Source organism: Delphinus delphis, chromosome 19 (genome assembly GCF_949987515.2).
Source record: "Delphinus delphis chromosome 19, mDelDel1.2, whole genome shotgun sequence".
In the NCBI taxonomy this organism is placed as follows: domain Eukaryota; kingdom Metazoa; phylum Chordata; class Mammalia; order Artiodactyla; family Delphinidae; genus Delphinus; species Delphinus delphis.
The window spans coordinates 15,209,110-15,236,608 of record NC_082701.1 but is presented as its reverse complement, the minus strand read 5'-3'; the positions used below and the strand labels follow the sequence as shown (position 1 = coordinate 15,236,608).

Genomic DNA, 27,499 nt, shown 5'->3' with positions numbered 1-27,499 from the left:
TGACATCTTTGTCAGCCAATGACCTTTGGGGCTGTGAAAGCGCCTCCTCCCGCGGAGTTGGGCGGGGCAAGTAATTGGAATGACAAAACACACCAATAGCAAGGAGGTTTCAGAAGCCCCGGGTACAATAGCCAATGAGGAGAAGGCATCGTTCGAAAGGACGTGTCAGGCAGCCAACGGTCGGCGCCGCTGCGAGGGTCGCGTAGCTTCCGTCCCGGGTAGGCGGGGCGGTGTCTCAAACGGAAGGTGGCTGTCGTCCGAGCCGAAGCAGGTTTGAAACTGGGAGTTGGGCTCGGCCCTCGTTGTCTCTCGCTGCGGGCCCTCTTCCGGGCTAGGCCGTCCTTGCCCGCCCCCGCCCCGCCTCCCTTCGGACCCCTGGGTTCCAGGCCAGGCTCCCTTCCCGATTGGCGCCCCCGCCCTCAGCAGCCCGCTGCCGTCCCGGTCCGCACTGCGGCCCCGCCGCCGCCACCATGTCCCTGCACGGCAAACGGAAGGAGATCTACAAGTATGAAGCGCCCTGGACCGTCTACGCCATGAACTGGAGCGTGCGGCCCGACAAGCGCTTTCGCCTGGCGCTGGGCAGCTTCGTGGAGGAGTACAACAACAAGGTGGGCCGGGCAGGGGCTCGGAACCCGGCTGGCGGGGAGCGGGCCCCGGGGGCGCCCTTTCCGGGCCGGAGCCCAGACCCCAGGACCCTCCCGCGGACTTGCCCTAGCGCCACGGAGCGGTTCCTCTGTGTCTGGCCCTGTGCAGACAGTTTCGCTCTCATTATCGCATTTAATCCTTGCAGCATTCCTGGGTAGTCAGGAGTGTAGTTACTCTCATTTTACTGATGGGAAAACTGAGGCACCGTGTTGTGACTTGCCCGAGTCACACAGCTATTTCGTGACGGAAACAGGTCTCAAACCCAGGTTTACACCCCAAAGCTATGCCATTTATCACTCCTATCCCCTCCGCTCCTGCCGCATTGCTTCAGTTAGGGGGCGGAAGAAGGATGAGGGAATGGTGGCTGTGAAGAAAATGCTGGCGCCTCGGTGGTCACTCCTGGCCACGCTAGATCGCTATTAGGACTGTTTACTACGCAGGCTTCCCAGCCCCCTACATCCACCCCCAGGTACTCTTCCTGGATTCCCCCAGCCCTTTGCCGGGATTGCCATTGCTATTGCTGCCTCATATTCGTCCTCTTCAAAGAGACCCTCTTTTTGGAAATCTTGGCCAATGGCTGTAATCCCGCCATTGTTTTCCGAACAGAGAAGGATGATACTTGCCGTATTTTTTTCTTGGCATCTTTCGTGCTAATACAGATATGTAATCTTGAGTAGTAAGTCTTTCTGGACATCCACAATTTGAGAATCCTTCATAGAAGCACGGGTAGTAGGAGGAAGCTTTAAGCTGGCAGTGCAGCATAAATTTATTTTTGAAAGTTGTTGAATAAGTTAGTGGGAAGAGTTTTCTTTCCTTTATTCCTTAATCTCTTCCATTTATTGTATTAGAGTAAACGTGATTGATAGTGATCAGAGCAACGGAGAGCCGTGCCTAGCGGTGTTGAAAGCCTGTACACCTGCTTAACACCATGAACACCGTGACTTAAGAAGAATAAAGTGTTGGATGGTGACAGGCATGGGGCAGGGAAGAAAGCCAGGTGCTCTTGGGTTGGGTCCTGTCTGGTCCACTGACCAGCTGTGGGGCACTGCACAGGTCAGTTTTATTATTTCTGACCCACAATTTGTTGTAGGAAAGTTCTTTTTACACATAAAGGTCCTGTAAAAAACATTTGAACATTGTAATTTTGTTGACAGTTTTTCAGGAGCACATCTGTTTCTCTAGAGTTAGGTCTTAACTATTTTGGAATCCCCTTTGAGAAAGTGATGAAAACGATGGACTTTCATTACCCAGACATCACACATACACAATTTACAAACAAATCTTGGGGAGTATGCACTGATCTTGGAGTCCACCCATTGCCCACAGAAAGCAGAGAGTCCTGACAAGACATAGCTTTATTTTCTTTTCTCTGGTGCCTCTTTCTTCTTTATGGCCCATAGTGGACGGCAGAGCTGGGAATGGAATTCAAGGCCCTGATGTGTAAACTGAACTAGTAAAATTGAGAACATTAGAACTGTTGTTTAAGGATACATGTTTAAAAGGGGAAGAAAAGTAAAATATATCTTTCAAAGGGCTTGAATCTTTTCACACAGATAGATTTTTTTTCCTTGCAAGTTCTTCCAGGGTCGATTTGGGTAAGCAGTAGTCCCATTTCTAAGAGAGGAGAAACTGAGCCACAGTTAGGCTGCTGGGGGAATCAGTGGAGTAATTGGTGTCAAACCTCCGTTGCAGGGACTCTACCCCAAAGTTTGTCCTTTCATTTAGTAACCATGTGGAGCCCCTTCTTTGTGCCACAGGCACACAGGCCGCGTGGTCTGATGATCCCAGGGGTAATAGGTTAAGCGGTTACCTCTGTCTCAGTTCACTTGCATGATGTAGGCAGTGCAGTGTCTTGCCTACTGTTTTTGTGCCCTCACCTATCTAGGTCAGAGTTCTTAACTTGTGTGTGTGTGCGCGTGCGTGTGTGTGTGTGTGTGTGTGTGTGTGTGTGTGTGTCTGTCATGGACACCTTTGGCAGTTTGAAGCCAGTAGATCTCTGTTCATAATTCTGTTTTCAAATGCATAAAATACATAGGATTACAAAGGAAACCAATCATATTGAGCTATAGTTATTTTTTGTTTGTTTGTTTGTTTTTCGTTTTTTTTGTTTTTTGCGGTATGCGGGCCTCTCACTGTTGTGGCCTCTCCCGTTGCGGAGCAACAGGCTCCGGACGCGCAGGCTCAGCGGCCATGGCTCACGAGCGCAGCCACTCCGCGGCATGCGGGATCCTCCCGGACCGGGGCACGAAGCCGCATCCCCAGATTATAGGAAGCCCTGAGGTATAGTTATTAAAAACATTTTTTAAAAAGTGATAATCTGGGGGCTTCCCTGGTGGCGCAGTGGTTGCGAGTCCGCCTGCCGATGCAGGGGACACGCTGAGCCTGCGCGTCCGGAGCCTGTTGCTCTGCAACGGGAGAGGCCACAACAGTGAGAGGCCCGCGTACTGCAAAAAACAAAAAACAAAAAAAAGTGATAATCTGTACTTTTAATTAAGTTAACTCATTAAATTACATCATCCATTATAATCATTAATCTTGAAGTAGGGATGAGGGTAAACAGCATTTCAAGATGTTCACTTTGATGTGATATGAAAAAATCAGTGATTTTTATTGGTAACAACTCACAGATCTTGATGCCATGGAGAGTAGCTGCCTCCATTTGTAACGGAAGGAGATGATAAATTTTAGCTAGAGGTTTGTGAAAATGTAAATGTGATTTCCCGCCTCAAGTTCATGGACCTCAAGGTAAGAAACCCTGCTGTAGAGGATCTGTGCCTAGGGGCTGGCGGGCAATAAATCTCACTTTAACACAGTGATTATCAGCCTCAGTTTCGGAGAAACCTGGACATGGAGGTGCCAGACTTCATATTTTAGAGGAATTTTAAAATTATTGGTTGAAATTCTCAGACCTTTGGTTCCTGTTTGCTGTCAATAGTAATTGCCAGTAGAGGACAAAATAAATTGACACAGCAAATTAACATTGATGAAAAAGCCTAGAAACGGTCATCTTTTTTTACTGTGAGACATTAAGAAAACATGATTATAATTTAAGAAAAATTTTGTATTCATGTCATCACATTTTCCTGTAGTAAAATTATTTGTAGTTCGGTAGAATTAAATCTCTTAGCATTTCAAGAACAACTTGACTTCCAGGTGTTCCATCATCCGAATAAATTTGGGAATTGTTGTGGAGTAAACTAGGTTCTATCAACTACACCTGGAATAAAGAGTCCTACTATTGGTAATTGTGTTTGATGTTGTTTTTTTGTGGTCTCTGCTTGGGGATAGAGGAACACTGGTGTTGGAGAATGGTTTTCTAAATTTTAGCTTGTGTATAAGAATCCTTTGAGGGACTTATACATTCTCAGGCTTCACTAGTTAACAGACACCCAGGTGATTCAGACACAGGTGGTCCAGGTGGTGCTCTAAGACCATTACCCTGGAGTTACCTTGGCATCTCCTGACCAGAGACAGGAATCCTTCTTTTTGCATCTGCATGTGCCTAAATATTGATTCCATCCCATGAAAAAAGCTCAATTACCAAATAGCCTCTTTGAGGTAGTCTGGGTTGAGATCTCAGCCCTGCCACTTACCAGTTTTGTATGGCCTTAAGCAAATGAAACTCTGTGCCTCAGTTTCCTCATCTGTAAAATGAGAGTAATAAGATTAAATGAGTTAATATATGTAATGGAGTTAGGAACTCTGCCTGGCACATAGTAAGCAATTTAGAAATGTTAGCTATTATTACTTAAACATCATCACTACTCTATCTGTAATCGAAATATAATCAAGGAGCATTATATGGGTGTTAGGTAAATTTGACTTTTGTATTTTCCAGAGAAAAATCAGGACCTTAGGTCAGAAAGGTACCTCAAAAGGTCATTATGTTCATTCCTTTGCCTTTTAAAGACCCAGGGGAAAAAATTCTCTTGGTTTCTTTCAACCAAACCCATTTTGTGGTGTAGAAGCTTCTTGTTGTCGGACTCCAAGTAGTGTAATATGCTAGTTTAAGCCCATTTTCTCTTGTTCTACCTGGATTAGACACAGTAACTCTGATATAAGAACTCTGGGGCTTCCCTGGTGGCACAGTGGTTGAGAATCTGCCTGCTAATGCAGGGGACACGGGTTCGAGCCCTGGTCTGGGAAGATCCCGCATGCCGAGGAGCAACTAGGCCCGTGAGCCACAACTACTGAGCCTGCGGGTCTGGAGCCTGTGCTCCGAAACAAGAGAGGCCACAATAGTGAGAGACCCGTGCATCGCGATGAAGAGTGGCCCCCGCTTGCCACAACTAGAGAAAGCCCTCGCACAGAAACGAAGACCCAGTACAGCCCAAAATAAATTAAAAAAAAAAAAAAAAAAAGAACTCTGGTATTTCTCCTGAGTTTTGACAATATCTGTCATCTTTAGACGAGTGGTATTTCCCTTGTTTTATGGGGAAAGATGGGTAGCAGTTCCTGGGCTTCTATTCCACTTAGTTGCATGTTTCAGGGTTGGTTTTGAATAGAATTGACAGCGTGATTGGGATTTATTTTGCCCTAATATTTAACTAGCTGACCATATGTGCGTTAAGATTTGGCATCTAGAAAACATTTTTTGAGGTTCTGAGGAGAGAAATCATAGGTATACCTGATGCTTTTTGAAGAATACTGGTAGTGAATCTGAGTAAGACTACCTTGTACTTGAAATGCACATGGGATGAATGCTTGCTTTGTCAGCCTGTGTTGATTCCTATGAGATCTTTAATGTAGAATTACTTTATCTATTTGGCACGTAATGGTTTTTTTTTGTTTTTTTTTCCTGCGGTACGCGGGCCTCTCCCTGCTGTGGCCTCTCCTGCCACGGAGCACAGGCTCCGGACGCGCAAGCCCAGCGGCCATGGCCCACGGTCCCAGCCGCCCCGCGGCACACAGGATCCTCCCGGACCGGGGCATGAACCCATGTCCCCTGCATCGGCAGGCAGACCCCCAACCACTGCGTATTTGGCACATAATGGTTTTGACCCTGGCATATAAGTTTTCATTTCTCAGTATTTCTGGCAGCCTTTCAGGATTCTCATTCATTTGTTCATTAATTCAACAAATACTTATTTGTTGTGTTTTAGGCACAGCGATGATACTTGGTAACCTTCTGTATCCTTTCTTAGCAGATTTGAGATTGGTAGCAGTAAAGAGAAAGTGTTTTAATACACATAAGTATTTTTGATAGATATTTAAAATTTTGCAGTGCTCCATCAGTCCTTGCCAAGAGTGTCAGCAGGGGAATTTAAAGTATAAAACTCTTCTGGTTTTAACTTCCTCCTTTCTTTTTTCTAGACAGTGAGGGGACTAATTCCTCCATGAGACCACTGAATAAAACTTCTGCTATATTGTTTTTTGCCCTAACCTGGTTCACACAGACTTACTGGAGATGCTGTGATTTGAACAAGGAGTGAATCTGTGTTCTGTAGGTAGTCTGGCCTGCCTGGGGCTGTGATGCCAGAGCTGATTGATTAGCCTCAGAGCCAGGAGCTGAAGGGGTGCTGTGCCAGAGTTCATCTCAGAGTTTGACAAGGCAGGACCTCTCTGCAGATGTTGATCAACAATAATCAGTCAGGAACAGGCTTGAAAGGAGGACAAATGGAAGAGACCAAGAAAAGCTGGTTTATTCTGTCAGAATTTTGCCTTAGCTGATTTTGGTTATATTAACAATTGTGGGGAAATGTTCTACTGTCAAGAGTGGTATTACTGGTTTAGATAACTTGGTTTTTTTTTTTGCGGTATGCGGGCCTCTCACTGTTGTGGCCTCTCCCGTTGCGGAGCACAGGCTCTGGATGTGCAGGCTCAGTGGCCATGGCTCACGGGCCTAGCTGTTACGCGGCATGTGGGATCTTCCCGGACCGGGGCACGAACGCATGTCCCCTGCATCGGCAGGCGGACTCGCAACCACTGCACCACCAGGGAAGCCCCGGGTTTTTTTTATTATTATTATTAATTACATATATGTGCACACATATTCATATGCACTCACCTTCATGTTCTGGTACTAGCACTGCATGTAGTTAAAGCGGGATACACAGTCTCCTCCCTCGAGGAGCATAGTAACAAGATAAACACAGCAGCTTTTAAATTTTAAAAAATACAAGGTATGAGTAATGTGAATAGTAATTTATGTTGTTGTTCATGAAAGTAATTGAAAGTGAAGGTGTGGTCATGCCTCCAAGGAATAAATATTTTATGTTTTATATCTGCTCCTTAGGAGATATCTGACATAGTAATATCCACAGTTTAAAAATAAGTAAAAATGATCTTATTTCACAGTCTTTTCTTTCTAGGGGGCATTTGTTTCACATGTTGGGGTAAAGCATTGTGAAACAATAGTTGCAGAAAGGCAGTGGAGGTGGGAGATAGAAGAAGTTTAACAGGAGGACAGGGAAGACTATGGAGGAAAGAAAAGGCAGAGGGGTAACCTAAATGTTGACAAGATGATTAAAGACATACTTTTTCCTTACGCTCCCACAATAAGTGAGGAAGGATGGCAGTATAATGAAAATCAAATGGGTATAGGAAGATGCTGAGAAAGGATGTCTGTGGCTGCAGATTCAAACTCAGAAGAGCACAGTTCTCCAGGATAGGATTTTGATGGGCAAAACCAACAATCCTTTGTTTGGGACAGTGAGAAGAGGGTGCACAGAAGGCAGCAGGAGCTTCTCTAGACCGCACTTGACACCTTGGATGAGAGGGAAGCTAAGCTGTATAAGGAGACATGGAGACATGCCATCGTCTCTAGAAGCACTAGATGAGGCAGGTTGGAAGAGATTGAATTGTGAGCAGCTTGACAGCTCTTCATCTCTGTTGGCTGGGAAGATGCAAAAGCCTCATGTATTTATGCTAACTTGGAACATGGCCCTGACCTCTCTCCCATAGGAACTTCCTTCAGATCATCTAGAAAGAACTTGCCTCATTCAGGAACCAGCATAGTAGCAATAGAGAGATACTATAAGAAAGGAGGGGGAAAAAATGGGAAACAAATGGAAGGTAAAGTATCTACACTAGAAAATTGTTTTCACCTTAGTTGAAAATTAATGGCCACCATGAATTCAAAGAACTTAAGAAAATAAAGAACTCCAGGTGGAGATACAGGAGATCAGGTAAAATAGGCATGGTGACAAGAGAAAATGGGGCCACCAGCAGGTGCAGCCCAGGAAAAAAGTGGAAGAGAAAAAAAAATTATCACAGACCTAAAAGCCACATTAGAAAGAGAATTAAAATGAATACAAACTGCTGAAAACAGTGAAAGATAGGGAAGACAGATTGAGAAAATGAAGTGGAAATGAACAATTAGAAAGTCTGTAATAGATGCAGAAAATAAAGAATGTCTAACTTAGGTATAATTGGTGTCTCTGAAGAAGACCAAAGAAATGAAACACAAAAACTCAAATATGTCATTAAAGAAGACTTTATAGAATAAAGGTTTGAAGTAATGAGTTCAAACTATATCTCAAGAGAAATGGACACAAAACAGTTGGCACTGAAAACTTTCCTAGGAAAGTGTCTACATTTTCCTAGGGTGAAGAAAGAATCTTTGGACATTCAGGCAAAATGATCACATCCTCTTGAAGAGGGGAAGGAAAAGTCAGGCTAGCCACAGTTGATGATAGAAGGCATGGAGCAGTGTCTGCAAATCTGCAGCTATTACAGATTGTGCTACTGTGAATACCTGAAAATATACTTGAGTATATAAGATTTATATGGGGAATAGAATGCACTTTTTAAAAAGATAATTTATAAAAATTGGCCATGTATTAAGAAAAAAATTTTTCTTAAGGGAAACCAGCTGATTGGTAAAAATAATACATATCAGAACTTATGGGAAGATGAGGAAGCTGAGGCCCAGATGTGCTAAGTAACTCCCCAAAGTGACATAGAAGGTAAATGCGAGGCTAGAACTGGAATACTATTTGTCTCCAGAGTCTTAAAAATAAATGTATACTGATGTCCAAAAAAAAAAAAGGGAAAAGATGTTTTGAAAACAGAGAGGGGAACACTTGCCTACCAGATCAGAGTAAACATACTGGAATTGGTATAGTTACAGCCAATACCACATATAGTTGGTGCAATCACACACACGTTCCAAAGCAGAACTAAGTATATATAGAAATGTAGTTATTGATAAGATAGAACTTTAACTCACTGGGGAAAAAAATAAATTGTACGGCAGAAAAATTTAGAGCCCCCTAATTCACGTCATATATGAAAATCAATTCCAGATCAAGTAAAGAACAGTCCCCCAAACATAGTAAAAGAAAATTGACTATGAAATTTGTACTGGGGCAGTGGAGGGTGCGCAGAGAAGGTGATCTTTAAGCCAATCATTAAATCCAGAGTCAACTAAGGAAAAGATTGACAGGCTATAGTGCAGTTGACCCTTGAACAGTACGGGTTTAAACTGCACAAGTCCACTTATAAGTGGATATTTTTCAATTAAGTACTACACAGGGTCCATGGTTGGTTGAATCCAAAGATGCAGAGGACTCAGATACTAAATTATACGTGCATTAACCCCCCACCTTGTGCAAGGGTCAACTGTACATACAAATAAAACATTTCTATGTGAAAAGATATCCTGTGGACAAAGTCAAAAGACAGATGATAGGACAACGAAAAATATTTTCAAAACATGACAGCCAGTAGGAGCTAATTTACTTAGTGTGATAGAAAAATGAACAGAGTATAAATAGCCAGTTTGTAGAAGAGAAAATGCAAGTGATCAATAAACAGGAAAAGATACTCAACCTCAGGTAGTTAAGGGGAATGAGAATTGACCCTGTGATGTTACTTTTCCCTTTCAAATTTATAAAAATTAAGTTACTGCTTCTAGTGTTGCTGATAGTATGGGGAAGTGATAACCTTTGTGATCCTGGGCAAGATACTTAACATCTCTTTTACTCCATCTCTTAGGAAAGTGGGAAGAATAAGAGTACCTACCTCATGGAGATGTTGAGAGGATTAAATGAGGTATTGCATGTAAAGCAGTAAGTGTAATGCTTATACTTGGTCCATTATAAGCACTCATTTTAAAAATTATTATTCAGAAGTAAAAATAATAAATATGCTCACCTTCAGTAGTAAAATGCCATTTTTCGTCTCTCAGATTAACAAAAATGTTAAAAGATTATTTTCAGTGTTTTCAAAGGTATGGGGAAATTGGCACCCTCATATACTGTTAATGAAAGTGTAAATGGAAGCAGCCTTTTCAAAGGCTGCTGGACAGAATCTGTGACTTTTTTTTTAGTTTAAAACAACACACATTTATTATCTCATAGTTCCTGTGGTATTAACATCTAAAATGTGATGCAGCAGTTACACTTTTAGCAATCTGACCAATAAAAGCCTTTACACATATATGTACAGAGCATTGTTTATAATAGCAAAACAATGGGCTATAACCACAGTAACTATGAATAGTTAAATTATGGTGTGCTTACCACAGTCTGCTGTGGAAGAATGAGGTAGAGCTATTTGTACGGACGTGAGATCTTCCAAGATGTTGTTAAGAGCAAGTTACAGAATACATTTTATGGTCCAAACTTATCTGGGGTTTTTTTTGGTGTTTTGTTTGGAAAAACATTTGGAAAGTAGTTCATATCAAACTGGTTTGAGAGTCACTAAGTAGAATTGAGGGTGAAGTTAATGGGAGACTTTACCACTTCATTCTGTATTATATGAATATTCAAGAGAGCTTACATTCTCTTTCATTAAATTTTTAACATCTGCGTATATGAACAACAGTTGAATAACAGTGAAAGCAAAGTGTTATTCCTTTCAGTACTTGGTTGGCAATTTGGAGCAGAAGAGCTAAAGCGAGTTAGGCCAAGGATGAAACACGAGTCTGTGCAAACACATGAAGTCTTTGGGAAGATCAGGAAAGATCCCAGCTATTTCCTGGCTTCTTCCCTAGGTTAGGTACTGTTGTGCAGAGGTTGTCAAACCTTGCTGAATCAGATCACCAGGGAGGGTCTTAAGAATATAGACTCCTGGGCCCCACTTGACACTTGTTGAATCAGAATCTTGGGCTAACGGTGGGGAGCCCAGGAATGTGTAAAGCACTCTAGGTAAATCTGGTTGCCAGATTTGAAAACCATTGCTGTTGGCAGTACAAGCAGGAGTAAGACACAGGCCCTGTTTTTTTTTAATTTTTAATTTTTTTAATTTTTTAAATTTTTATTTTTTTTAACATCTTTATTGGGGTATAATTGCTTTACAATGGTGTGTAGGTTTAATTTTTTATTTTTTTAATGTTTATTTATTTATTTGGCTGTGTCGGGTACCGGTTGTGGCACACGGGCTCTTCATCACGGGCTTCTCTAGTTGTGGTATGTAGGCTCCAGAATGTGCAGGCTCAGTGGTCACGGCACACGGGCTCAGTTGCCCCGCGGCACGTGGGATCTTAGATTCCTGACCAGGGATCGAACCTGCGTCCCCCGCATTGGAAGGCGGACTCTTAACCACTGGACCACCAGGGAAGTCCCTACAGGCCCTGTTTTTAAGGCATTTACTAAGAGAAATAGCATAAGACAGTCATGCAGGTGCTTTCATGAGGCAGTGTGGGATTAGTCACCAAATGGATGGAATAGATAAGTACTGAGAGACCACTGTGCTGGGAAGACTGCAGATGGTTTATGAAGGAGGTGAGGTGTAAGAATATTAAAAGCTCATACACTGAGGAAGGCATCATACTGAACAGTTTACAAACAAAAGGTGTTACATACAACTCTGTGAGGTGTAGGTACTGTGAATATCCTCACTTTACAGATTGGAAACAGGTTTAGCAAAGTTAAGTAACATGTCCAAGGTCCTACAACTAGCAAGTGGTAAGTAAGGAGGCCTGGAAGGCTGATGCCACCGTTCTTTATTAATACTGGGCAGGATTTGGATCAACGGAAGGAGGTATGAGGATTTTATAAGTGAGGGCAGTGTAAGGAGAGGGATGGGAAGCACTGACTAGATAAATGAAAGTGGAAGATAAGGTAGGCTAGCGAAAGCTTTGAATGCCTGCTTAAGTGGATCCTAAGTGGCACGTGCTCATGGGAGCTGATATTTTGAGGTTTGCAGAGAAGCCTCCAATGGCTGGAAAGCAACTTTTAGCAGTAGCAGCATTTTCCCCTTCTAGTTTAGCCTTACCTGCATGGCTAGAAAGAGGGATTTTGTGCTTGCTGCCACATCCCCAGCACTTAGGGCTTGGCACCTAATAACCACTAGGTAAATATTTGAATAAATAGATGAATGCAATATCTGGCTCAGAATCTATATGAGAGGCTTACGCTTTATTCTGCCCAGTGAGCCACAAAATTTACCTTCTCATCTATTTTCTCCTCCTTCCCCCACCAAGCCTGATGCCAATTTTCCCTGTTCCATCTAGAATCTTCCTTTACATTTTGTTTTCTGCAAAGGTCAGAATGTCAACTTTTTAATTCCATAAGAACTGTTCATTCTGTCAAAATCCTTCTTGTGGCCATCTCGGGTTATCCCTTGCCATTCTCACTACCGGTCACCACAGGCCCTTAACCTTTCCCACCTGTTCCCCTGTGGGTCTCCAGGCTGAGCTCCCCGCCTCCAGCCTCTTCCTGGATCCAGTCAGTCCCGCCCAGCATTACCAGGCCCCATGCTCATACCTCCACGGTCTCACAGTCCTACCGCTGCCTCTCAGACGCCTTCACGGGGGAAAACCCACCTCTGTTTTCAGTTTGCTGTCAGGGCTCTCGAGCCTGCCCTAGGCATGTTTCATCAGCCTCCTCTGCGGGGCTCTCTCCGTTGGTTCCTCTTGCTGCCCGCCAAGTGGGCCATCTAGTTAGTAACTCTGCCCCACTTGCTGGGGATGCCTTCCGTTTCTATGCCTCCTCAGAACCTTTCCATACACTTTTTTTTTTTTTTTTTTTTTTTGCGGTACGTGGGCCTCTCACTGCCGTGGCCTCTCCCGTTGCCGAGCACAGGCTCCGGACGCGCAGGCTCAGCGGCCATGGCTCACGGGCCCAGCCGCTCCGCGGCATGTGGGATCTTCCTGGACCAGGGCACGAACCCGCATCCCCTGCATCGGCAGGTGGACTCTCAACCACTGCGCCACCAGGGAAGCCCATCGTACACCTTTTAAAATTTTATTTATTTATTTTTTGCGCGGGCCTCTCACTGTTGTGGCCTCTCCTGTTGCGGAGCACAGGCTCCGGACGCGCAGGCTCCGGACGCGCAGGCTCAGCGGACATGGCTCACGGCCCCAGCCGCTCTGCAGCATGTGGGATCTTCCCGGACCGGGGCAGGAACCCGTGTCCCCTGCATTGACAGGCGAACTGTCAACCACTGCGCCACCAGGGAAGCCCCCACATAATGCAATATTATTCAGTGATACTGTACACCTAAAGTGAGTGAATTTTATTGTATGCAATTTACCTAAATAAAATTGTTTAAACAAAAAAAAGATAGGAAGATACTGGTATCTGAGACTGGAGTCAGCAAGACAGGAGTGGAAGGAATTCTTTCTGCTATATGGTTAGTGCCTATCCTCTCGTTTATCCTCCCTACCATTCCATCTTCCAGCTGATGGAAGTTCATAAGCAAATGTATAGCAGGTGGCATTTCCTACTGAGCCAGATTGAGTTGGACAGCAAAGGATGGAAGTCAATATTGGTCCAAAACTGACTCAAAGAAAAGGTGGCCAGACCAGCTGGGACTTTCTCATCAACAGTACCCGCTTCTTTGCCAGTTACAGTGGTTTGGACTCCCGAATGCTTGTTTGGCACAGCCTTCTGTGTCAGCATATTACCAGCCAGTGGGGGCGAGGGTGGGGGGCTAGAGGAGGAGGCGGTTTGTGGATGATTGCCTTTTTTATTAAAATAAATTTTATTTATTTTTATTTTTGGCTGTGTTGGGTCTTCGTTGATGCGCATGGGCTTTCTCTGGTTGAGGGGAGCGGGCTTCTCATTTCGGTGGCTTCTCGTTGCGGAGCGTGGGCTCTAGGTGCGTGGGCTTCAGTAGTTGTGGCTCACAGGCTCTAGAGCGCAGGCTCAGTAGTTGTGGCTCACAGACTTAGTAGTTCCGCAGCATGGGGGATCTTCCTGGACCAGGACTCGAACCCGTGTCCTCTGCATTGGCAGGTGGATTCCCAACCACTGCACCACCAAGGAAGCCCCTACGATTGCCTTTTTAGGTGAGACGTTCCTTTGTTGGCTGTCACTAAATGTCCACAGCACTTCTAGTCGTGGGGTCACTAAAACCACGGCTGCACGTTGTCAAGTGCCTCGGCTTGTGGGGGAAGGTAACCAGCTGGGCAGTTAACACAGCTCTAGGGTGTTGGATCAAGAGGGCAGGAGTTGGAGTCAGAAAACCTGTATTCAGATTTTGTCTCTGCCTCTGACTAGCTCTGCAGTCTTCAGTGTAACTCAACCCCTCCAAGGCTGGGTTTCCTCGTCTGAGCAGCAGGCCCGTTGGACTAGATGCCCTCTCTCTCTTAGTTCTTGCCTCTGCAGTGAAGGGTAGTACAGCGTCAGGACGGCTGTCACTGACAGGGGTCTGGTGTATTTGGTGCAGCTCCCGAGAAGCAGATGTTTACGTGGCTGGATTCTGCTGTGTTACAGGTCCAGCTTGTTGGTTTAGACGAAGAGAGTTCGGAGTTTATTTGCCGGAACACCTTCGACCATCCGTACCCCACCACAAAGCTCATGTGGATCCCTGACACAAAAGGCGTCTATCCAGACCTGCTGGCGACGAGTGGCGACTATCTCCGCGTGTGGAGGGTAAGCAGGTGCTTGACGGGCCTCCGCAGAGTCAGCTGCTCGCAGCAGCGTGGACTCACGGAGAACAGGCCGGGGCTGGAGGCCAGATCACTGCAGCCGGGAGAACAGGTGGGAGCGGATCTGGACTGAGCTTGTTTGGCTCAGCAGATTTCCTAGTGAGTCCAGCCAAGATTCCTTCAAGTCCTGCTGCCGACTGCAGTCGGCCTGGAAGCTCAAGGCTCAGTGACCGTGATGTAAGCACGAAGGCCTTCTGCAGGGGTGGGGACACCGGCGGCCTCTTATTCTATTTACAGCCAGGATATTTTTGAGTAAATTAAACAAAATCCAGGCCGCTGCTTCTAGTGCAGCATGGGAGTGGATCCTGGAGCCTCGCCTCCCCTCTGCCGAGCCGTCACCATGGCCTCTCCTGTAGCTGGAGGTGTGGCGTCCAGCCAGGCAGGGTACAGATGCCCCGGTTTGGGCAGAGTGAGAAGACTTCTTGTCTAGAAGAATTTGGGGGTGAAAATTTGGGAAACAAAGCTGGGCAGAGGAGAAAGCTTGGAAAGAAGTAGCATTCAAGTAGTTCCTCTGGTTTTTATTACTCTATGATAAAAATGTCCCCCACGTCTTAAATTTACTAAAATATGGACTAAAAGAGGCTTTAAAGATTTTTTGTGAAGATAAGACTGGCTGAGTTTTTAAAGATTATTGTTCCTTCAGGTTGGTGAAACAGAGACCAGGCTGGAATGTTTGCTAAACAATAACAAGAACTCGGATTTCTGTGCTCCTCTGACCTCCTTTGACTGGAATGAGGTGGATCCTTATCTTTTAGGTAAGGGAGTGAGGGAGGGTGTATTCCAGTGTGAAGAAGCAAAGATACATTTTCTCAGATATAACACTGGGCCAGTTTTTAACCAGGGCCCTGAGGTCCGTGCAACATCCTAAAATGGGGCCGAGTGGGGAAGAGGCTAAATATGGAATGTGGTTATTAATTCCTCCCGTGGAGTTGAGCTTCCCACGTGTGCATGTCTTGTCTCTCCAGGCAGAGTCCAAGGCCCTGGGGTGAGGATGGAGTACATGACTCTTTTTTTTTTTTTTTTTTCTTTTTGCGGTACGTGGGCCTCTCACCACTGTGGCCTCTCCCGTTGCGGAGCACAGGCTCCGGACACACAGGTCCAGCGGCCGTGGTTCACGGGCCCAGCCGCTCCGCGGCATATGGGATCTTCCCGGACCGGGGCACGAACTCACGTCCCCTGCATCGGCAGGCGGACTCTCAACCACTGCACCACCAGGGAAGCCCACGTGACTCTTTTGGGGTCTCCATCCCTGTACTCAAGAAGTGTTTGCAGTGCGTTGTCTCTTGGGCTGAATAGATGAATAGGGACAAGGAGAGAAGCTGGCGTGGGAACTTCACCCCCGTCAGCTGCTGACTTGCACTGGTTGTTTCCAGGTACCTCCAGCATTGACACGACGTGTACCATATGGGGGCTGGAGACCGGGCAGGTGTTGGGGCGAGTGAATCTTGTGTCCGGCCATGTGAAGACCCAGCTGATTGCCCATGACAAAGAGGTACTGATGCTGGTGCGCAGCTGCTTTCTATGCCTTCAGCGTGAAGGCAGGCTGTTCTCTCCCTGTTTTGCAAATGACATGGAAAATCATAATGCTGACGTCGTCTTGTTTAAATTGAAAATAGTAATGTGTCAGAACAGTGGAAAACAGCACTGTTGTAAATGAGTGTATTTTTTTTTTGGCTGGTGTAAGCATTCTGTAGTCTGTTGTTTCTCTGTTTGTGCCAGAGATTACTGGGTTTTAATAATGAGATCTCTTATAGACAAACTTGGACTGGATGTGATTAAAAAATAATCTTAGAGTAACACTTACCTTGAAATATATTTACTTTTTTGGGAGCAGGGAGGCAAGAAGAGGGAATATTTCCTGGCAGACAAAACTAAATCATTAATTTTTCTCTAAACTTGTTTTATGAAATTCTAGTATGTTCACTTAATGCTTATACTTTAAGACTATTTGGAATTGAATATGGTTTATTTTGATGGTGATGTTTCTCCTGTGTTTATTGGAAGAGCCAAAGGAAGCTATCTGTAATTGTGTTAACAAAGCGTTCTTCTGAGTGATTTTGTAAAGTGGTCATAAATCTTTAACTGCCAGAGCCGCTGCATGCTGGTCCTCTACCAGAAAAATTATAGGACGTTTCCTGTGGGTAGTGTTTTCTTTTCTATCGTACCCTGCACAGTGAAGATTATTAGTATCTGTACCAATAAAAAGGATGCCTTGACATGAGGTGAGAAACTTGAGGTTGTCCACAGAATGGAAAGCTGGTGACTAGATTATCATTCTTAGTGAGAGGTTGTTCTTTGGCTTTCTGTGCTCCCAACGGTAAGATCTGTTACAAATCTGCTGGACTTGGCTGCCATAAGCCAAGGGGCGAGGGAAGAGTTTGTCCTGCCGAGAAGATCGGTATAAGGAGGTTCTGGGAGCCCTCTGGGCATCAAGTGGAGCAGGTTGCCGCATTTTGGTTCTGTGACAGCTTAGCCTGCTGTCCTCTGTCAGGGTCCAACCCAGAAACCTAGAGCTACTTTAAATATTTAAACTGAGGGGATTTAATGAGGAGATTGCTTACACAGATGATGGTAAAGCTGAGAAGCCACACCGGAGCTGCAGTGAGGTAGTGCAGTGTAGACAATGGGAGCAGCGATCTCAACAGCCAACGGGCCCTGGGCCAGCACCCCGGCCTCGAAGAAATGAATCGAAGGGTGGTTGTTCTGAGAGGAACATGACGCCTCCTGGCACCTTAGATTTTTCTCAGCCCACCTCTCTCTGTTGAAGTAAAGACTTGCCAGGAGGTTCTCGTTGCTGCTGGCAGATTGGTGCAGAGGAGGGTAGCATATATCTGGGAGTTATTTCCCTCCCTTGGCTTATGATGAAATACACTGGTGGAGCACAGAAGAAGAAGCAGTCAGAGCTGAGCTTTACACACTCGGCCATATTGCCTGTGAGAACCTTACTGCTTAGTGGTGCTGCCATGGTGTCCCTGTCCCTGCGAGTTACTGGGAGCCAACCCTGGGTGCACATATGGATAAACACAGCCCAGCCCTAAGGTAGCTGGTCGGTGTTGGACAGAGCCTTGATCTGTCAGGCCTCCTTGTGATGACCAGCCCAGTGCCCCATTGAACCACTCCTAATTCCTACTACAGAAAGAGAAGTGTAATTTCTTCATAGTCAGCCAGAGGAAAAGGAAGTTACGAGGTTGAATAGAAACAGATGCTTGTTTGCCAGTGTCCCTTAGCAGGTAGAACCTCCAGAAGGCTGGAGTCACGGTCCTGAGTGAGGGATTCCACGCATGTCTCCCCAGAAGTCAGCTGTCTTTGCCCTTGGCCCCAGAAGATAGGTTTTGTTTGGCATTTTGTTTTCCTTTTTCAGATTCTCTCTCTCCGCTTGTCTGGCTCTCTGTTGCTCTCTGCCTCTGTTTTCTCATAGACATTAGCAGAGTGCAATGTTTGTAGCAAGTAATAAGTGCAGAAAACAATGATTCAAAACCTAAATTGATTCACTTATGAGTACAAACCAACTAGGAGAAGAGATAGTGTGTCCTAGGACAAGAGAGCGGTATTAAGCCTCTCCGTAAGTGTAGGAACACCTGAGCCTCCCGAGATTCAAAACTCTGTTACTTCTTTCTCGCAAATGAATCTCAGGTCCAGGTTTCTCAGCAGAACCGTGGCTGCTTCCACCCAGCAAATCGATGATCTTGGCCTTAATGTGCTCATGGATTTGCCTCTGATCACACACAAATGAAACCACGAAGGCCCAGGAAATAAATGTCTCCATCTTGTAACAGGGTGGCAGGAGACAGCCACTGGCTCTCGCTTCACTGAGCCTGTCCAAGCCTACAGAATACTTGCTCCGAGCTACTTGTGCTCTGCTGGTCAGCAGGGTATGTGCTGTTTGTTTTATCACGGGAGGTGGCGGAAGAATCCTTGGAAAGCAGGAAGTGAGAAGAAGCCAGCCAGTTTCCAGAGCAGAATGACCTTCACTCTTTGGAAAGTCACTGATGTTAGCACTCTCAGGTCCCAGTCCTCACAGGCGCTGCTTGGCTTTGTTTACCTCCTTCTGGGTCATGAACAAGGGTTTGGATGAACTAGGGATAGCAGATTTCCCTGTTACAGGAAAGGGTGGTAACAGAGCTGAATCCGACTGACGCTTCTTATTCACCAACAGGTCTATGATATTGCATTTAGCCGGGCCGGAGGCGGCAGGGACATGTTTGCCTCTGTGGGTGCTGATGGCTCGGTGCGGATGTTTGACCTCCGTCATCTAGAGCACAGCACCATCATTTACGAAGACCCACAGCATCACCCACTGCTTCGCCTCTGCTGGAACAAGCAGGACCCCAACTACCTGGCCACCATGGCCATGGACGGAATGGAGGTGAGAGCCCCGCTTGAGGCTAACATAGGCCCTGCCACTCAGCTCCGGCTCTGCGTACTTACTGTATCTAGAAGAATGGTTTGCAACTGGTCGCCATTGTCTCCTCAGAGGATTTTTGGAAATATCTGGAGACCTTCGGGGTGGGAGGGGGAGGGGCAGTGCTACTGGTGTCTAGTGGGTGGAGGCCAGGGATGCTGCTGCACGTCCTGTGGTGCACAGGACCACTCCTCACAGCACAGAATTATCCGACCCGAAATGTCAGGAGTGCTGAAACTGAGAAAACCTGATCTAGAACAAGGGCTGTGAGTTAAGAACTTTTACTACTTGGAGAGTTGGAGTCGGAGCCAAGAAAAGCAGTATCTAGCGAGTAAACCAAATCTCCTGTGCTTATGGTGCCGAGTAAAGAAACAGGCAGTTTTCCCCTCTGTAGTCTGGACAGATTCTGCCAGCCTTAGTGAACAGATGTGGAAGTGGCAACTCTGTAGCCTGTTATTTGATAAAAGCAGTAGACCGTGGGTGGAGATGATGCAGTGATGAATTTTATTTTGATGAAACCAGTACCTTGGGCTGCTTACCTTTCAACTTTTGCTGCAGGGGTTGGGGAGAGGGCTTCCATGCTGCCCAGCTGAGCACGCACAGAGTCCTTAGCACATGCACCTAATAGGACTTGGTGGATTATTCAAATTCATGTTACTTGCTCTGCCTTCTCCCCTGCAGCCTAAAGGCCCTGAGCTGCTTATGACACAGACTAGAAACTAGCTGTGCCGAGACCCTCTGTCTCTAAGAGTCTTTAAATCTACAAATGAACAAGTTAAACAAATTTTTTTTCTCTCTCTTGTGTAGTGTCTTGTTTTTTTCTGTCACACCCTGAAGTTTCTGGGCCTCTTCCTTGTTATTTCTGCAGGTAGTGATTCTGGACGTTCGAGTTCCCTGCACGCCTGTCGCCAGGTTAAACAACCACCGAGCATGTGTCAATGGCATTGCTTGGGCCCCACATTCATCCTGCCACATCTGTACTGCAGGTAATTACTGGCAGGGGGCGATGGGGAGGGAGCGGTAAGGAGATCTTCCTCTTGTCTCCTTAGAATTGTAATCCTTACTGTATTCCAAGGATAGTTTGAGAGGTTTACACAGAGTAACTCCATTGAGAGCCTCCCTATGCTTGTGAAATTGAAGCAGTCCGGATTTCCAGATGATTTTGTACCCTCAGTGATGTCAGAGCATCTGTATACTACTTACATCGTGTACCCGTTATAGGCTTGTACCAACTACTGTGCGCCTCTGAAATCTAGGTCGGCACAGAGGACTCATCCAGGAGCATGAAGAAGGGCGCAGTCTCTCTTGGATGTAACTGGCTCTTTGGGCCTGTCGCCTGGGAGATACCAAAAGCACATGCCCCCTGCCCTGAGTTCTGGGTGCATGGAAGGGCCTGCACAGCCTGCCCGGGTCCGTGGTGTGTGACGTGTAGTTCCCATCTCTCCATTTGCCAGACCCAAAAGAGTACCCCTTAAAAATACGCTGGCCGTCAGTGTGCTTGTATTCTAGAAACAATGCCTGCTATTAAAAATTCAACAATACAGAGATGTAAAAAAAAGGAAGGTGAACGTCATCTTCTCTGCTTCCTTTCCCATTTCTACTTCAGCCCCACTTTGTTTAGGTGGCACCACTCACGACGGTCGGTATGTCTCCTTCCAGACCCTTTTAGGTGGATCCATGTGTACACATCCCTCCCATATGAATACCTGTCCCTTTGTTTTACAGACAGGATTCCACTCTAGCCCCATAATGCTGTGCTCCTTATCTTTTTCAGAGCCTTGGGTTTCCTCCTAACATACTTTTCCCCTCCTCACAAATCAGTAGCATCCTCATTTCCTTGTTCATTATGGAGCCAGAGGAGCGATGTAGTTTGGTGGGTTTCTGCCATTTTAGCATGAGTTCGAAAGGCATGAAGCTCTTCCTGTTTGGGGCCCTCTGCTCATGCCTGTCTGTCTCCTTGTGGAGCAGTTGAGGCCCAACGCCGTCCTGCGTGCCTCATGTTGTGGCCTGACTTCTTCACTCTTGCCCGCTTTTTCCCAGGAGTGTGGCTAGGGAAGGGCAGGAGGAGCAAAAAGAAAGAAAGGAGAACAGTATCAGCCCACCCAGCAGAAGCCCACCTTCGGCTCCCAGTGGCCGCCTTTGCAGACCTGCTGCTGCCCTGGGTGCCGCACCCACCCTGTGTCCTTCCAGTGGCAGGAGCTGGTGCTGAAGAGCGTGCTCAGTTGAGGTTGAGGAAAAGGCACTTACTGCTTTAGAGGTGCCGAGTGTTTAAAACGACTTCCCAGATCTCTTGATGCAGATAGTCCTGGGAAGGGTGTCTCTCACCCATGCCCAGGTTGTGCGGCCTCTGAGGGTTTAGTTTATTCAGGAGAGAGACAGGCTTTCACGTCGGGATGGGTGATGGGACTAGGGGACACTGTGGTGTGGAAGGTCATTGCCCTTTTTTTCCTCTCTTAAATTAAGAACTTATTATTTTGATCGTAAAAGTAACATGACCACCACATCACACATCACTTAGGAACTAGAGAAAAGTAAACATAACTCATTACCTTGCGGTCCTAATGGTACCACTGGTCTCATTTTGATATATTTCTTTCCAGGCACTTTTCATGTGCTTATCTGTCTTTTTAAGGTGCTTTCCTTCTTTCTGGTATTTCCCAGGGCCCTTTTCTTGGGCACATGTCCCCACAACACTGTATCTCATTATCTGTATAACACCTCATTGATGTATAAATGTCCATAAGATGGAGGGAAAAGAATCCCATTAAATAATTGAATCGTCAGAGAGGGATCTTTAATCACTCAAGTACTTTAAGTGGCTGAAAATGACATGTTTGGGGATCGTTTTTATCCCATCCCTTCTTCCTTTCCTGATGCCTGCCCCAGATGAGATGAGGTGCCCATCCAAGTCCCTTCCGCCATCCCAGCTCTGCTGTGGTGAATGGGTCAGAGGCAGCGGCCTTGCTTTGCGTCCGGGCTCTGCCACTCACTGCTGCATAGCTCTGTGGTTTGGGGCATGTGCCTTAACATTTCCTCATTTATAAAATGGGGGCTTGCAGTAAAACCTCCCTCACTGGGGTTTTGGTGAATGAATGCTTTGTAAACTGCGATCCCCGCTCAGGTGCAGGGGTCATGGTCCTCACTGCCTGAGTTGTGACCTTGCTCGCTTGCTCTCTGTGTCCATAGCGGATGACCATCAGGCCCTCATCTGGGACATCCAGCAAATGCCTCGGGCCATCGAGGACCCTATCCTGGCCTACACAGCCGAGGGAGAGATCAACAACGTGCAGTGGGCGTCGACTCAGCCCGACTGGATTGCCATCTGCTACAACAACTGCCTGGAGATACTCAGAGTGTAGTGTCGGTGGCGCCGTGCCCACGAGGCAGGGGCTTGTGTGTTTCCCGCCTCTGTCCCACCCCCAAAGTAAGAAGAAACATGTTTCCGGTGGCCAGTACGTCTTTCATTGCTTTGCACCCACTGTTCCTAGAAGCTGCTCTAGGAGTTCCCGGCCAGTCGCCCCACTGCTCTCTGGGCCGGACTCAGTGCCGTGTGGCGCCTCCTCAGCCCAAGGCTGAGTTTTAAGATTTTCTCTCCTTTCCTCATGTCCTTTGGTTCCTCAATTAAAAATTTCTGTATATTTGTTTGTCAGCCGTTGTGTTAATGAGCACTGTGGGCACCGGCTCTGTTTGTATTCATCTGTCCCAGACGTCTCTGTCTGCTGCTGCCCGAGGCAGCAATCTGTGTCCGTGTCCATGTGAGCACTTAGGTGGGAACAAACGCCAGTTCAAAGTTGTCTTTCCTCCTGTTATCAATGTCTTTAACAAACTTCAACTTTGTATATTTTTTATCTATCAGGCTAATTTTTTTACGAAAAGAATTTTACTCCCTGGTCTCTTCCTTTGTCTCATAGCCCTCCCTGTTAGCACCTTCCTCTCTTCCCTCCCTGCCTGGGTCTGGCCCCAGGTCCTTGACCCCATGAGCAGTTTGCCTTCTTGAATCACTGCCTGAGCGGAACATACCTGACCTGGAGTCCCAAACCGCCTCGGTGCTCTGAAGTCAGCCAGCTCTCACACCTTTGCTCAGCCTGGCTCTTCTCAAGGGCATTCTGAGCTCCGAAACAGACATGGGACTCCTTCTGTTAACTCCCGGAAGTACCCCTGTCCAGCCCCCCAGGACCTCTTGGGCACGTGTTAGCTCTGAGCTAGCCAGGCTGATTGGGGCGCCTGACTGAGGGGAACAGTGGCAGGAAAGCTGAGCTTAGAGCATGTTTCCAGTACCTAGTTTGAGAGTCTGTTTTTCCCTCCAGATATAAGCCCCCGGCCCGTCTCTTTCATGTCTTGAATGATAGGCAAGAATGAAGTATAAGGTGAACTTCAGTATCTCTGTTTGTTCAGTTTACTGTGAGTGGCAGTATATTGGCCACTCTTTGGATAGAGTGCTCTGAGGTGAGAGAGCCCTGCTTGACAGGTGCACAGTCTGAGCATCTAGCCTGAGCAGGATCTCCTTTAGAGTGTGGGAGACTGTCAGCTCTTGCAAAGGGTGGACCAATAGGCTGTGGTGATCCCAGGCCATCAGTTATATAGAGAGCAAGAAAAGCTTCAGAGACCCAGGGTCAGCCAGTTCAGAACTCCACAAACCCCTGTCAGCCACCCTGACCCCAGCTTAGGTTCTGAGCAGTACTGGATTGTAGGCTGTGGGTGTCTGTGTCCGTTATATGAGCGAGTTCCGTGGAGGGGGCCTGTGTGTGATTCCGGTGGTAGGTGAATCCTTGGGCAGGCAGAGTTGGGGACGTGCTCAGAGTCGGCGCGGGGTGGCGGGGGGAGTTTGCCACGCTCTGCCAAGTGCCGGAAGGTTTCTGAGACCCTCTGAGTTGAGCATCCGAGAGTAGGAGAGAAGCAGACCTTGAGGCCAATGGTTTTGTCCAGTTCTCATCTGCTTTTGAGAAACAAAGCAGTTAGCTTTGTCCTCTGCACACTTAAACTCTCTTGGTTGAGTCCTACTTTTCAGAAGCAGATGTATTTGTATCCCCAAAGTCATAGCTCTTTGCTTTAATACACGGGGGCTTGGCCCAAAGAAAAAGGCTCTTCTTTTTAGTCAGGGTATTTCCCCTTCTCCCTTTATACATTGTTCTGATTTTGAGGCTCTTTGGCTGGCCGTCTGCTTGAGGTCATCTCTCCTGCACTTACCACCAGATTTGCACTGCATCATTTGGAGATGTAAAGCGAACAGTTCTTGGTCAGAACACTCCTCTGCTTGTTATTGTGTTTGATGGTTCCAGGGTCCTTCCCTCAAGGGTAGCAAGTATAAATTGAGTGTCACTTGCTCTAGGAGGCTGTCAGTTCCTTCCTGTGGAAAAGGGTCTGAAATGAAGGTCTAGTGGTAGAGGGGGCTGGTCCTGCTGGGGCAGGGCTTAACTACACTGAGCTCTCGGTTAAGATTCCTTTCCTGATCTCCACTTTTGTGGTCTGAGTGCTGAGAAGATTTATCCACTCTAACTTGAAAATAATCTGGAGAAAAAAAATTTGTTAATAAGAATAAGGATATATTTGGATAAAGTTGCTATTTACTGTGGAAAACAACAACTTTGAATGTTTTTTTTCCTTGCCCTGCAGACTCCCAGCCCTGTCACCCTCCTTAGGCCCTGCAGTGTGGTCTGGTCCTCTTCCTTTCAACATCCCACTTGGGCCCAGGTGAGACTCCCCAGTCCCCCCAAGCAGACACAGACACACAGTAGCTGGCATGCTGGGATTTTGAAGTCCCGGCTCCCTCACTCTCCCTTTATGCCATGGGCCAGATGGCCTCATGGCTGAGGAGGGGATTTCTGTAGTCTCAGGATTTAGAAAGCCTCTTAGTCAGCCACGCCACAGGAAGCAGAGATCTGTTGTAGTTTCAAAAGCAAGTGTTTGTTTAATGTGTTTAGGTTCTCAGATTGCCAGCCAGCGAGAATAGGTTGGGAGGCTCTGTCTCTGCACTCCTTGAACATGAGAAGAGCCACTGCCGGGACTGCACTGGAAAGGCTGTGGCAGCACCTCTGGGCTCTGGCTCTCTGGGCTGTGGCCCTTTGACATGCTTCTGGCCCCCAGAGCCGCAGCCGCCTTTGTTTTCCTTGTCTGCTCTGAGGGGAGGGGGCTGCTGAATAGATGAGGCCTCAGGTTCCCCATCAGAGAGCTGGTGAGTGGATCCAGGTCCCTCAAGAGCTCGAGTTGTTTACACCCAGGAGAGTCAGAAGCCTCTCTTTCCAGGGAGGAGCCAGGCTGAAAGATGAGGACTTGAAGAGGGAAGAAACTTGATAGCCAGGTGAGAATTTCTTATCAGAACCAGGATCGGCTCTCAGAGAACTGGTTAAGAAACAGAAAACATTAAGACTCCGATGAGTTTTTGATGGCAGGTGTGTCTGAAATTTTAGGAGGAGATTTAGGATGTGGGGGAAAAGCAGTGGTAGCAAAGGAGAAAATATTAGAGGGCAGTAAAGGTCTGAGCTGGGGAAGCATTCAGACCGTCATGTGGCTGTGGAGTGAGACTGTGCTCTCGGCCTGTGTCAGCCTTCCTGGACTGTTCATCAGGTGCCTGTGATGTGGGGTAACTGGGGACAGGGGGACAGGGGGACCCCTTCCTGCTGCAGTTCAGCCCTAGTGTCGTTTGGTGGTAGAAACTTGCAGGAGTGGGAGTCCCTCGATCATTCCAGACAATGGCTCTTCTTGGTTGTAGGTTTGTAGAGAGAAGAAGCAGAGGTTGTAAACAGTCATGCTGACTTCCCCCCCCTCCCTTTTGTCTTTTCTCTTCCTCTTTACCTTCCCACTGCCTCTCCACTGTAGAACTTCCTCCCTGCTGCAACCTGGGCCTTGAATTCCTAGGCTGTAAGGTATGTAGGAGCTGCAGGGTCTGCCAACCACGGGAGGCCAGCCTAGTAACTTCCCTCCACTGTCCCCAGCTCCTTTGACTGCCTGACTTGGGAGAAGGGAGACCAGTAAAGTAGAAGCCCCAAAGCAGCCTCTTCCCTTTCCTGTCTGTGCTCCAGGATGAGGAGGGAGGGTCAGCTTGGCACTGAAGTTGGGTTTTCCCTGGGAGGAAAGCTGAGCTGAGCTGAACAGTCACTGTGAACCCTGGGCCAGGCTCTCCAAGAACTGCCATCCCTGCACTGGCTGGGCCAGCTACTCAGTGTTGCAGAGCCTCGTCCTCTTTTCCCACCGTTGTCATTGCTGCTAGTGGTCAGAGTTAAATGTGTGACCACATGGGATGGGCCAGCTCCTCTCAGGCTACTTCCTAGATGTGATTTTTTAAGTGTAGAAACATGCAGGTGCCTTTCCAAGAGGCTTGGACTGGTGTATCAAGCCAGAAACAGATAAGCTAATCAAAGTATAAACTCAAGAGGAAGGAGGATACTGGCAGTCTGTGTAAGAGCTGGAAAACTTACAAGTACTGGCCTTTGGGAAAACCCAGTGAATAAGAACTTGTGATACCTGCTATTTGAAAGAATGTTCTCACCTTGGGTTGATTGTGGTAATACAGTGTGTTATGAAACTCGTGGAGCTGAAGCTTTGACTTGCTTGAGTCGAATATGGATCATTTGATATGGTTCCTGTGTATTTGATGACCCCTCTTTCAGTGACTTTCCATCCTTCCTCCCCCGAGCGTGAATTTGTAGCATGATTGTACAAATCTCTATGTAGAGAAAATGGAGATTCCTTGTTCTCTGAAGTGTTAAGCGCTAGCCAGTCCATTTCTGTCCCCTTTAGCCTAGTGTGTCTGAACTTAATTTCCTGTTATATATTTAAACTTTTCCTCTACATTATAGGTTTTGTGGCATCCCATGGTCAGGTGGAGAGGAAGCTGCCCCTTGCAGAACTGTACTGTAACCATTTTTTTAAAAAAACATTTTCACAGGATTGATTATACACAGGGCTTGTAAAAAATTTTTTAACACTGTGCTGTGAAACCATGATGGTAAAGACATTTTGATTGGTTCAGTGAGCCAAAGGCACCTGAAAGTGGAGTGTTATCTATGATTTTATTTCTTGCTTTCTGAATATATTAAACCTAATTTTCACCCTTTCATTCTGTTCAGCCTCCTGTATAAGAAGTACCGTATTTTCTGCCCATCATACTTTGTAATAAAACTTGAACATGTATAGATTGACTGAATTTCTTCTTGTGATGAATTCAGTTCTTCCCATTCTGCCACTGTGGTCATGTTCCAGACACACTGGCTGGGGGATTAGACCTCCAGCCCAGCCCATCACACTATCTGATGGCCTAATTCATCACCTTTAACAAAATACAGACCACCTACTGTCTGCTGGGGGCCATGACCCTCAGGTCGCTCACAGTCAACGAGAAGAGACATCTCCATAAAGAAACACTGGCAGTGTTGTGCAGTGATGGGTGTGTTCAGGTTCTCTGGTGGCCCTGAGGAGGAAGTGATCACCTATGTCTGGGTGGGAGCCAGAGAGGGTCAGGGAAAACTTCACAAGACGAAGGATGCTTGAATGGTTTATTTTGGTGGTTGTTTTTTTAACATTTTTATTGGAGTATAATTGCTTTACAATGGTGTGTTAGTTGCTGCTGTATAACAAAGTGAATCAGCTATACATATACATATATCCCCATATCTCCTCCCTCTTGCGTCTCCCTC

General features: G+C 46.6%; 1 protein-coding gene across 2 annotated transcripts; it reads left to right on the top strand.

Moving 5' to 3' along the window:
* Positions 1-260: 260 nt before the first annotated feature.
* On the top strand, positions 261-27,042 carry DCAF7 (DDB1 and CUL4 associated factor 7). 2 transcript variants are annotated; one of them, XM_059998264.1, is made up of 7 exons: positions 261-608; positions 14,250-14,408; positions 15,108-15,219; positions 15,838-15,956; positions 18,621-18,830; positions 19,735-19,852; positions 22,053-27,040. In XM_059998264.1, exons 1-7 carry the CDS (start codon positions 471-473, stop codon positions 22,223-22,225), a joined length of 1,029 nt encoding a protein of 342 aa, XP_059854247.1. In that variant the 5' UTR covers positions 261-470; the 3' UTR covers positions 22,226-27,040. The 2 variants fall into 2 exon arrangements, with proteins under 2 accessions (XP_059854247.1, XP_059854248.1); XM_059998265.1 differs by lacking the exon at positions 261-608 and adding an exon at positions 9,359-9,639 and having other exon boundaries at positions 22,053-27,042.
* Positions 27,043-27,499: the final 457 nt, after the last annotated feature.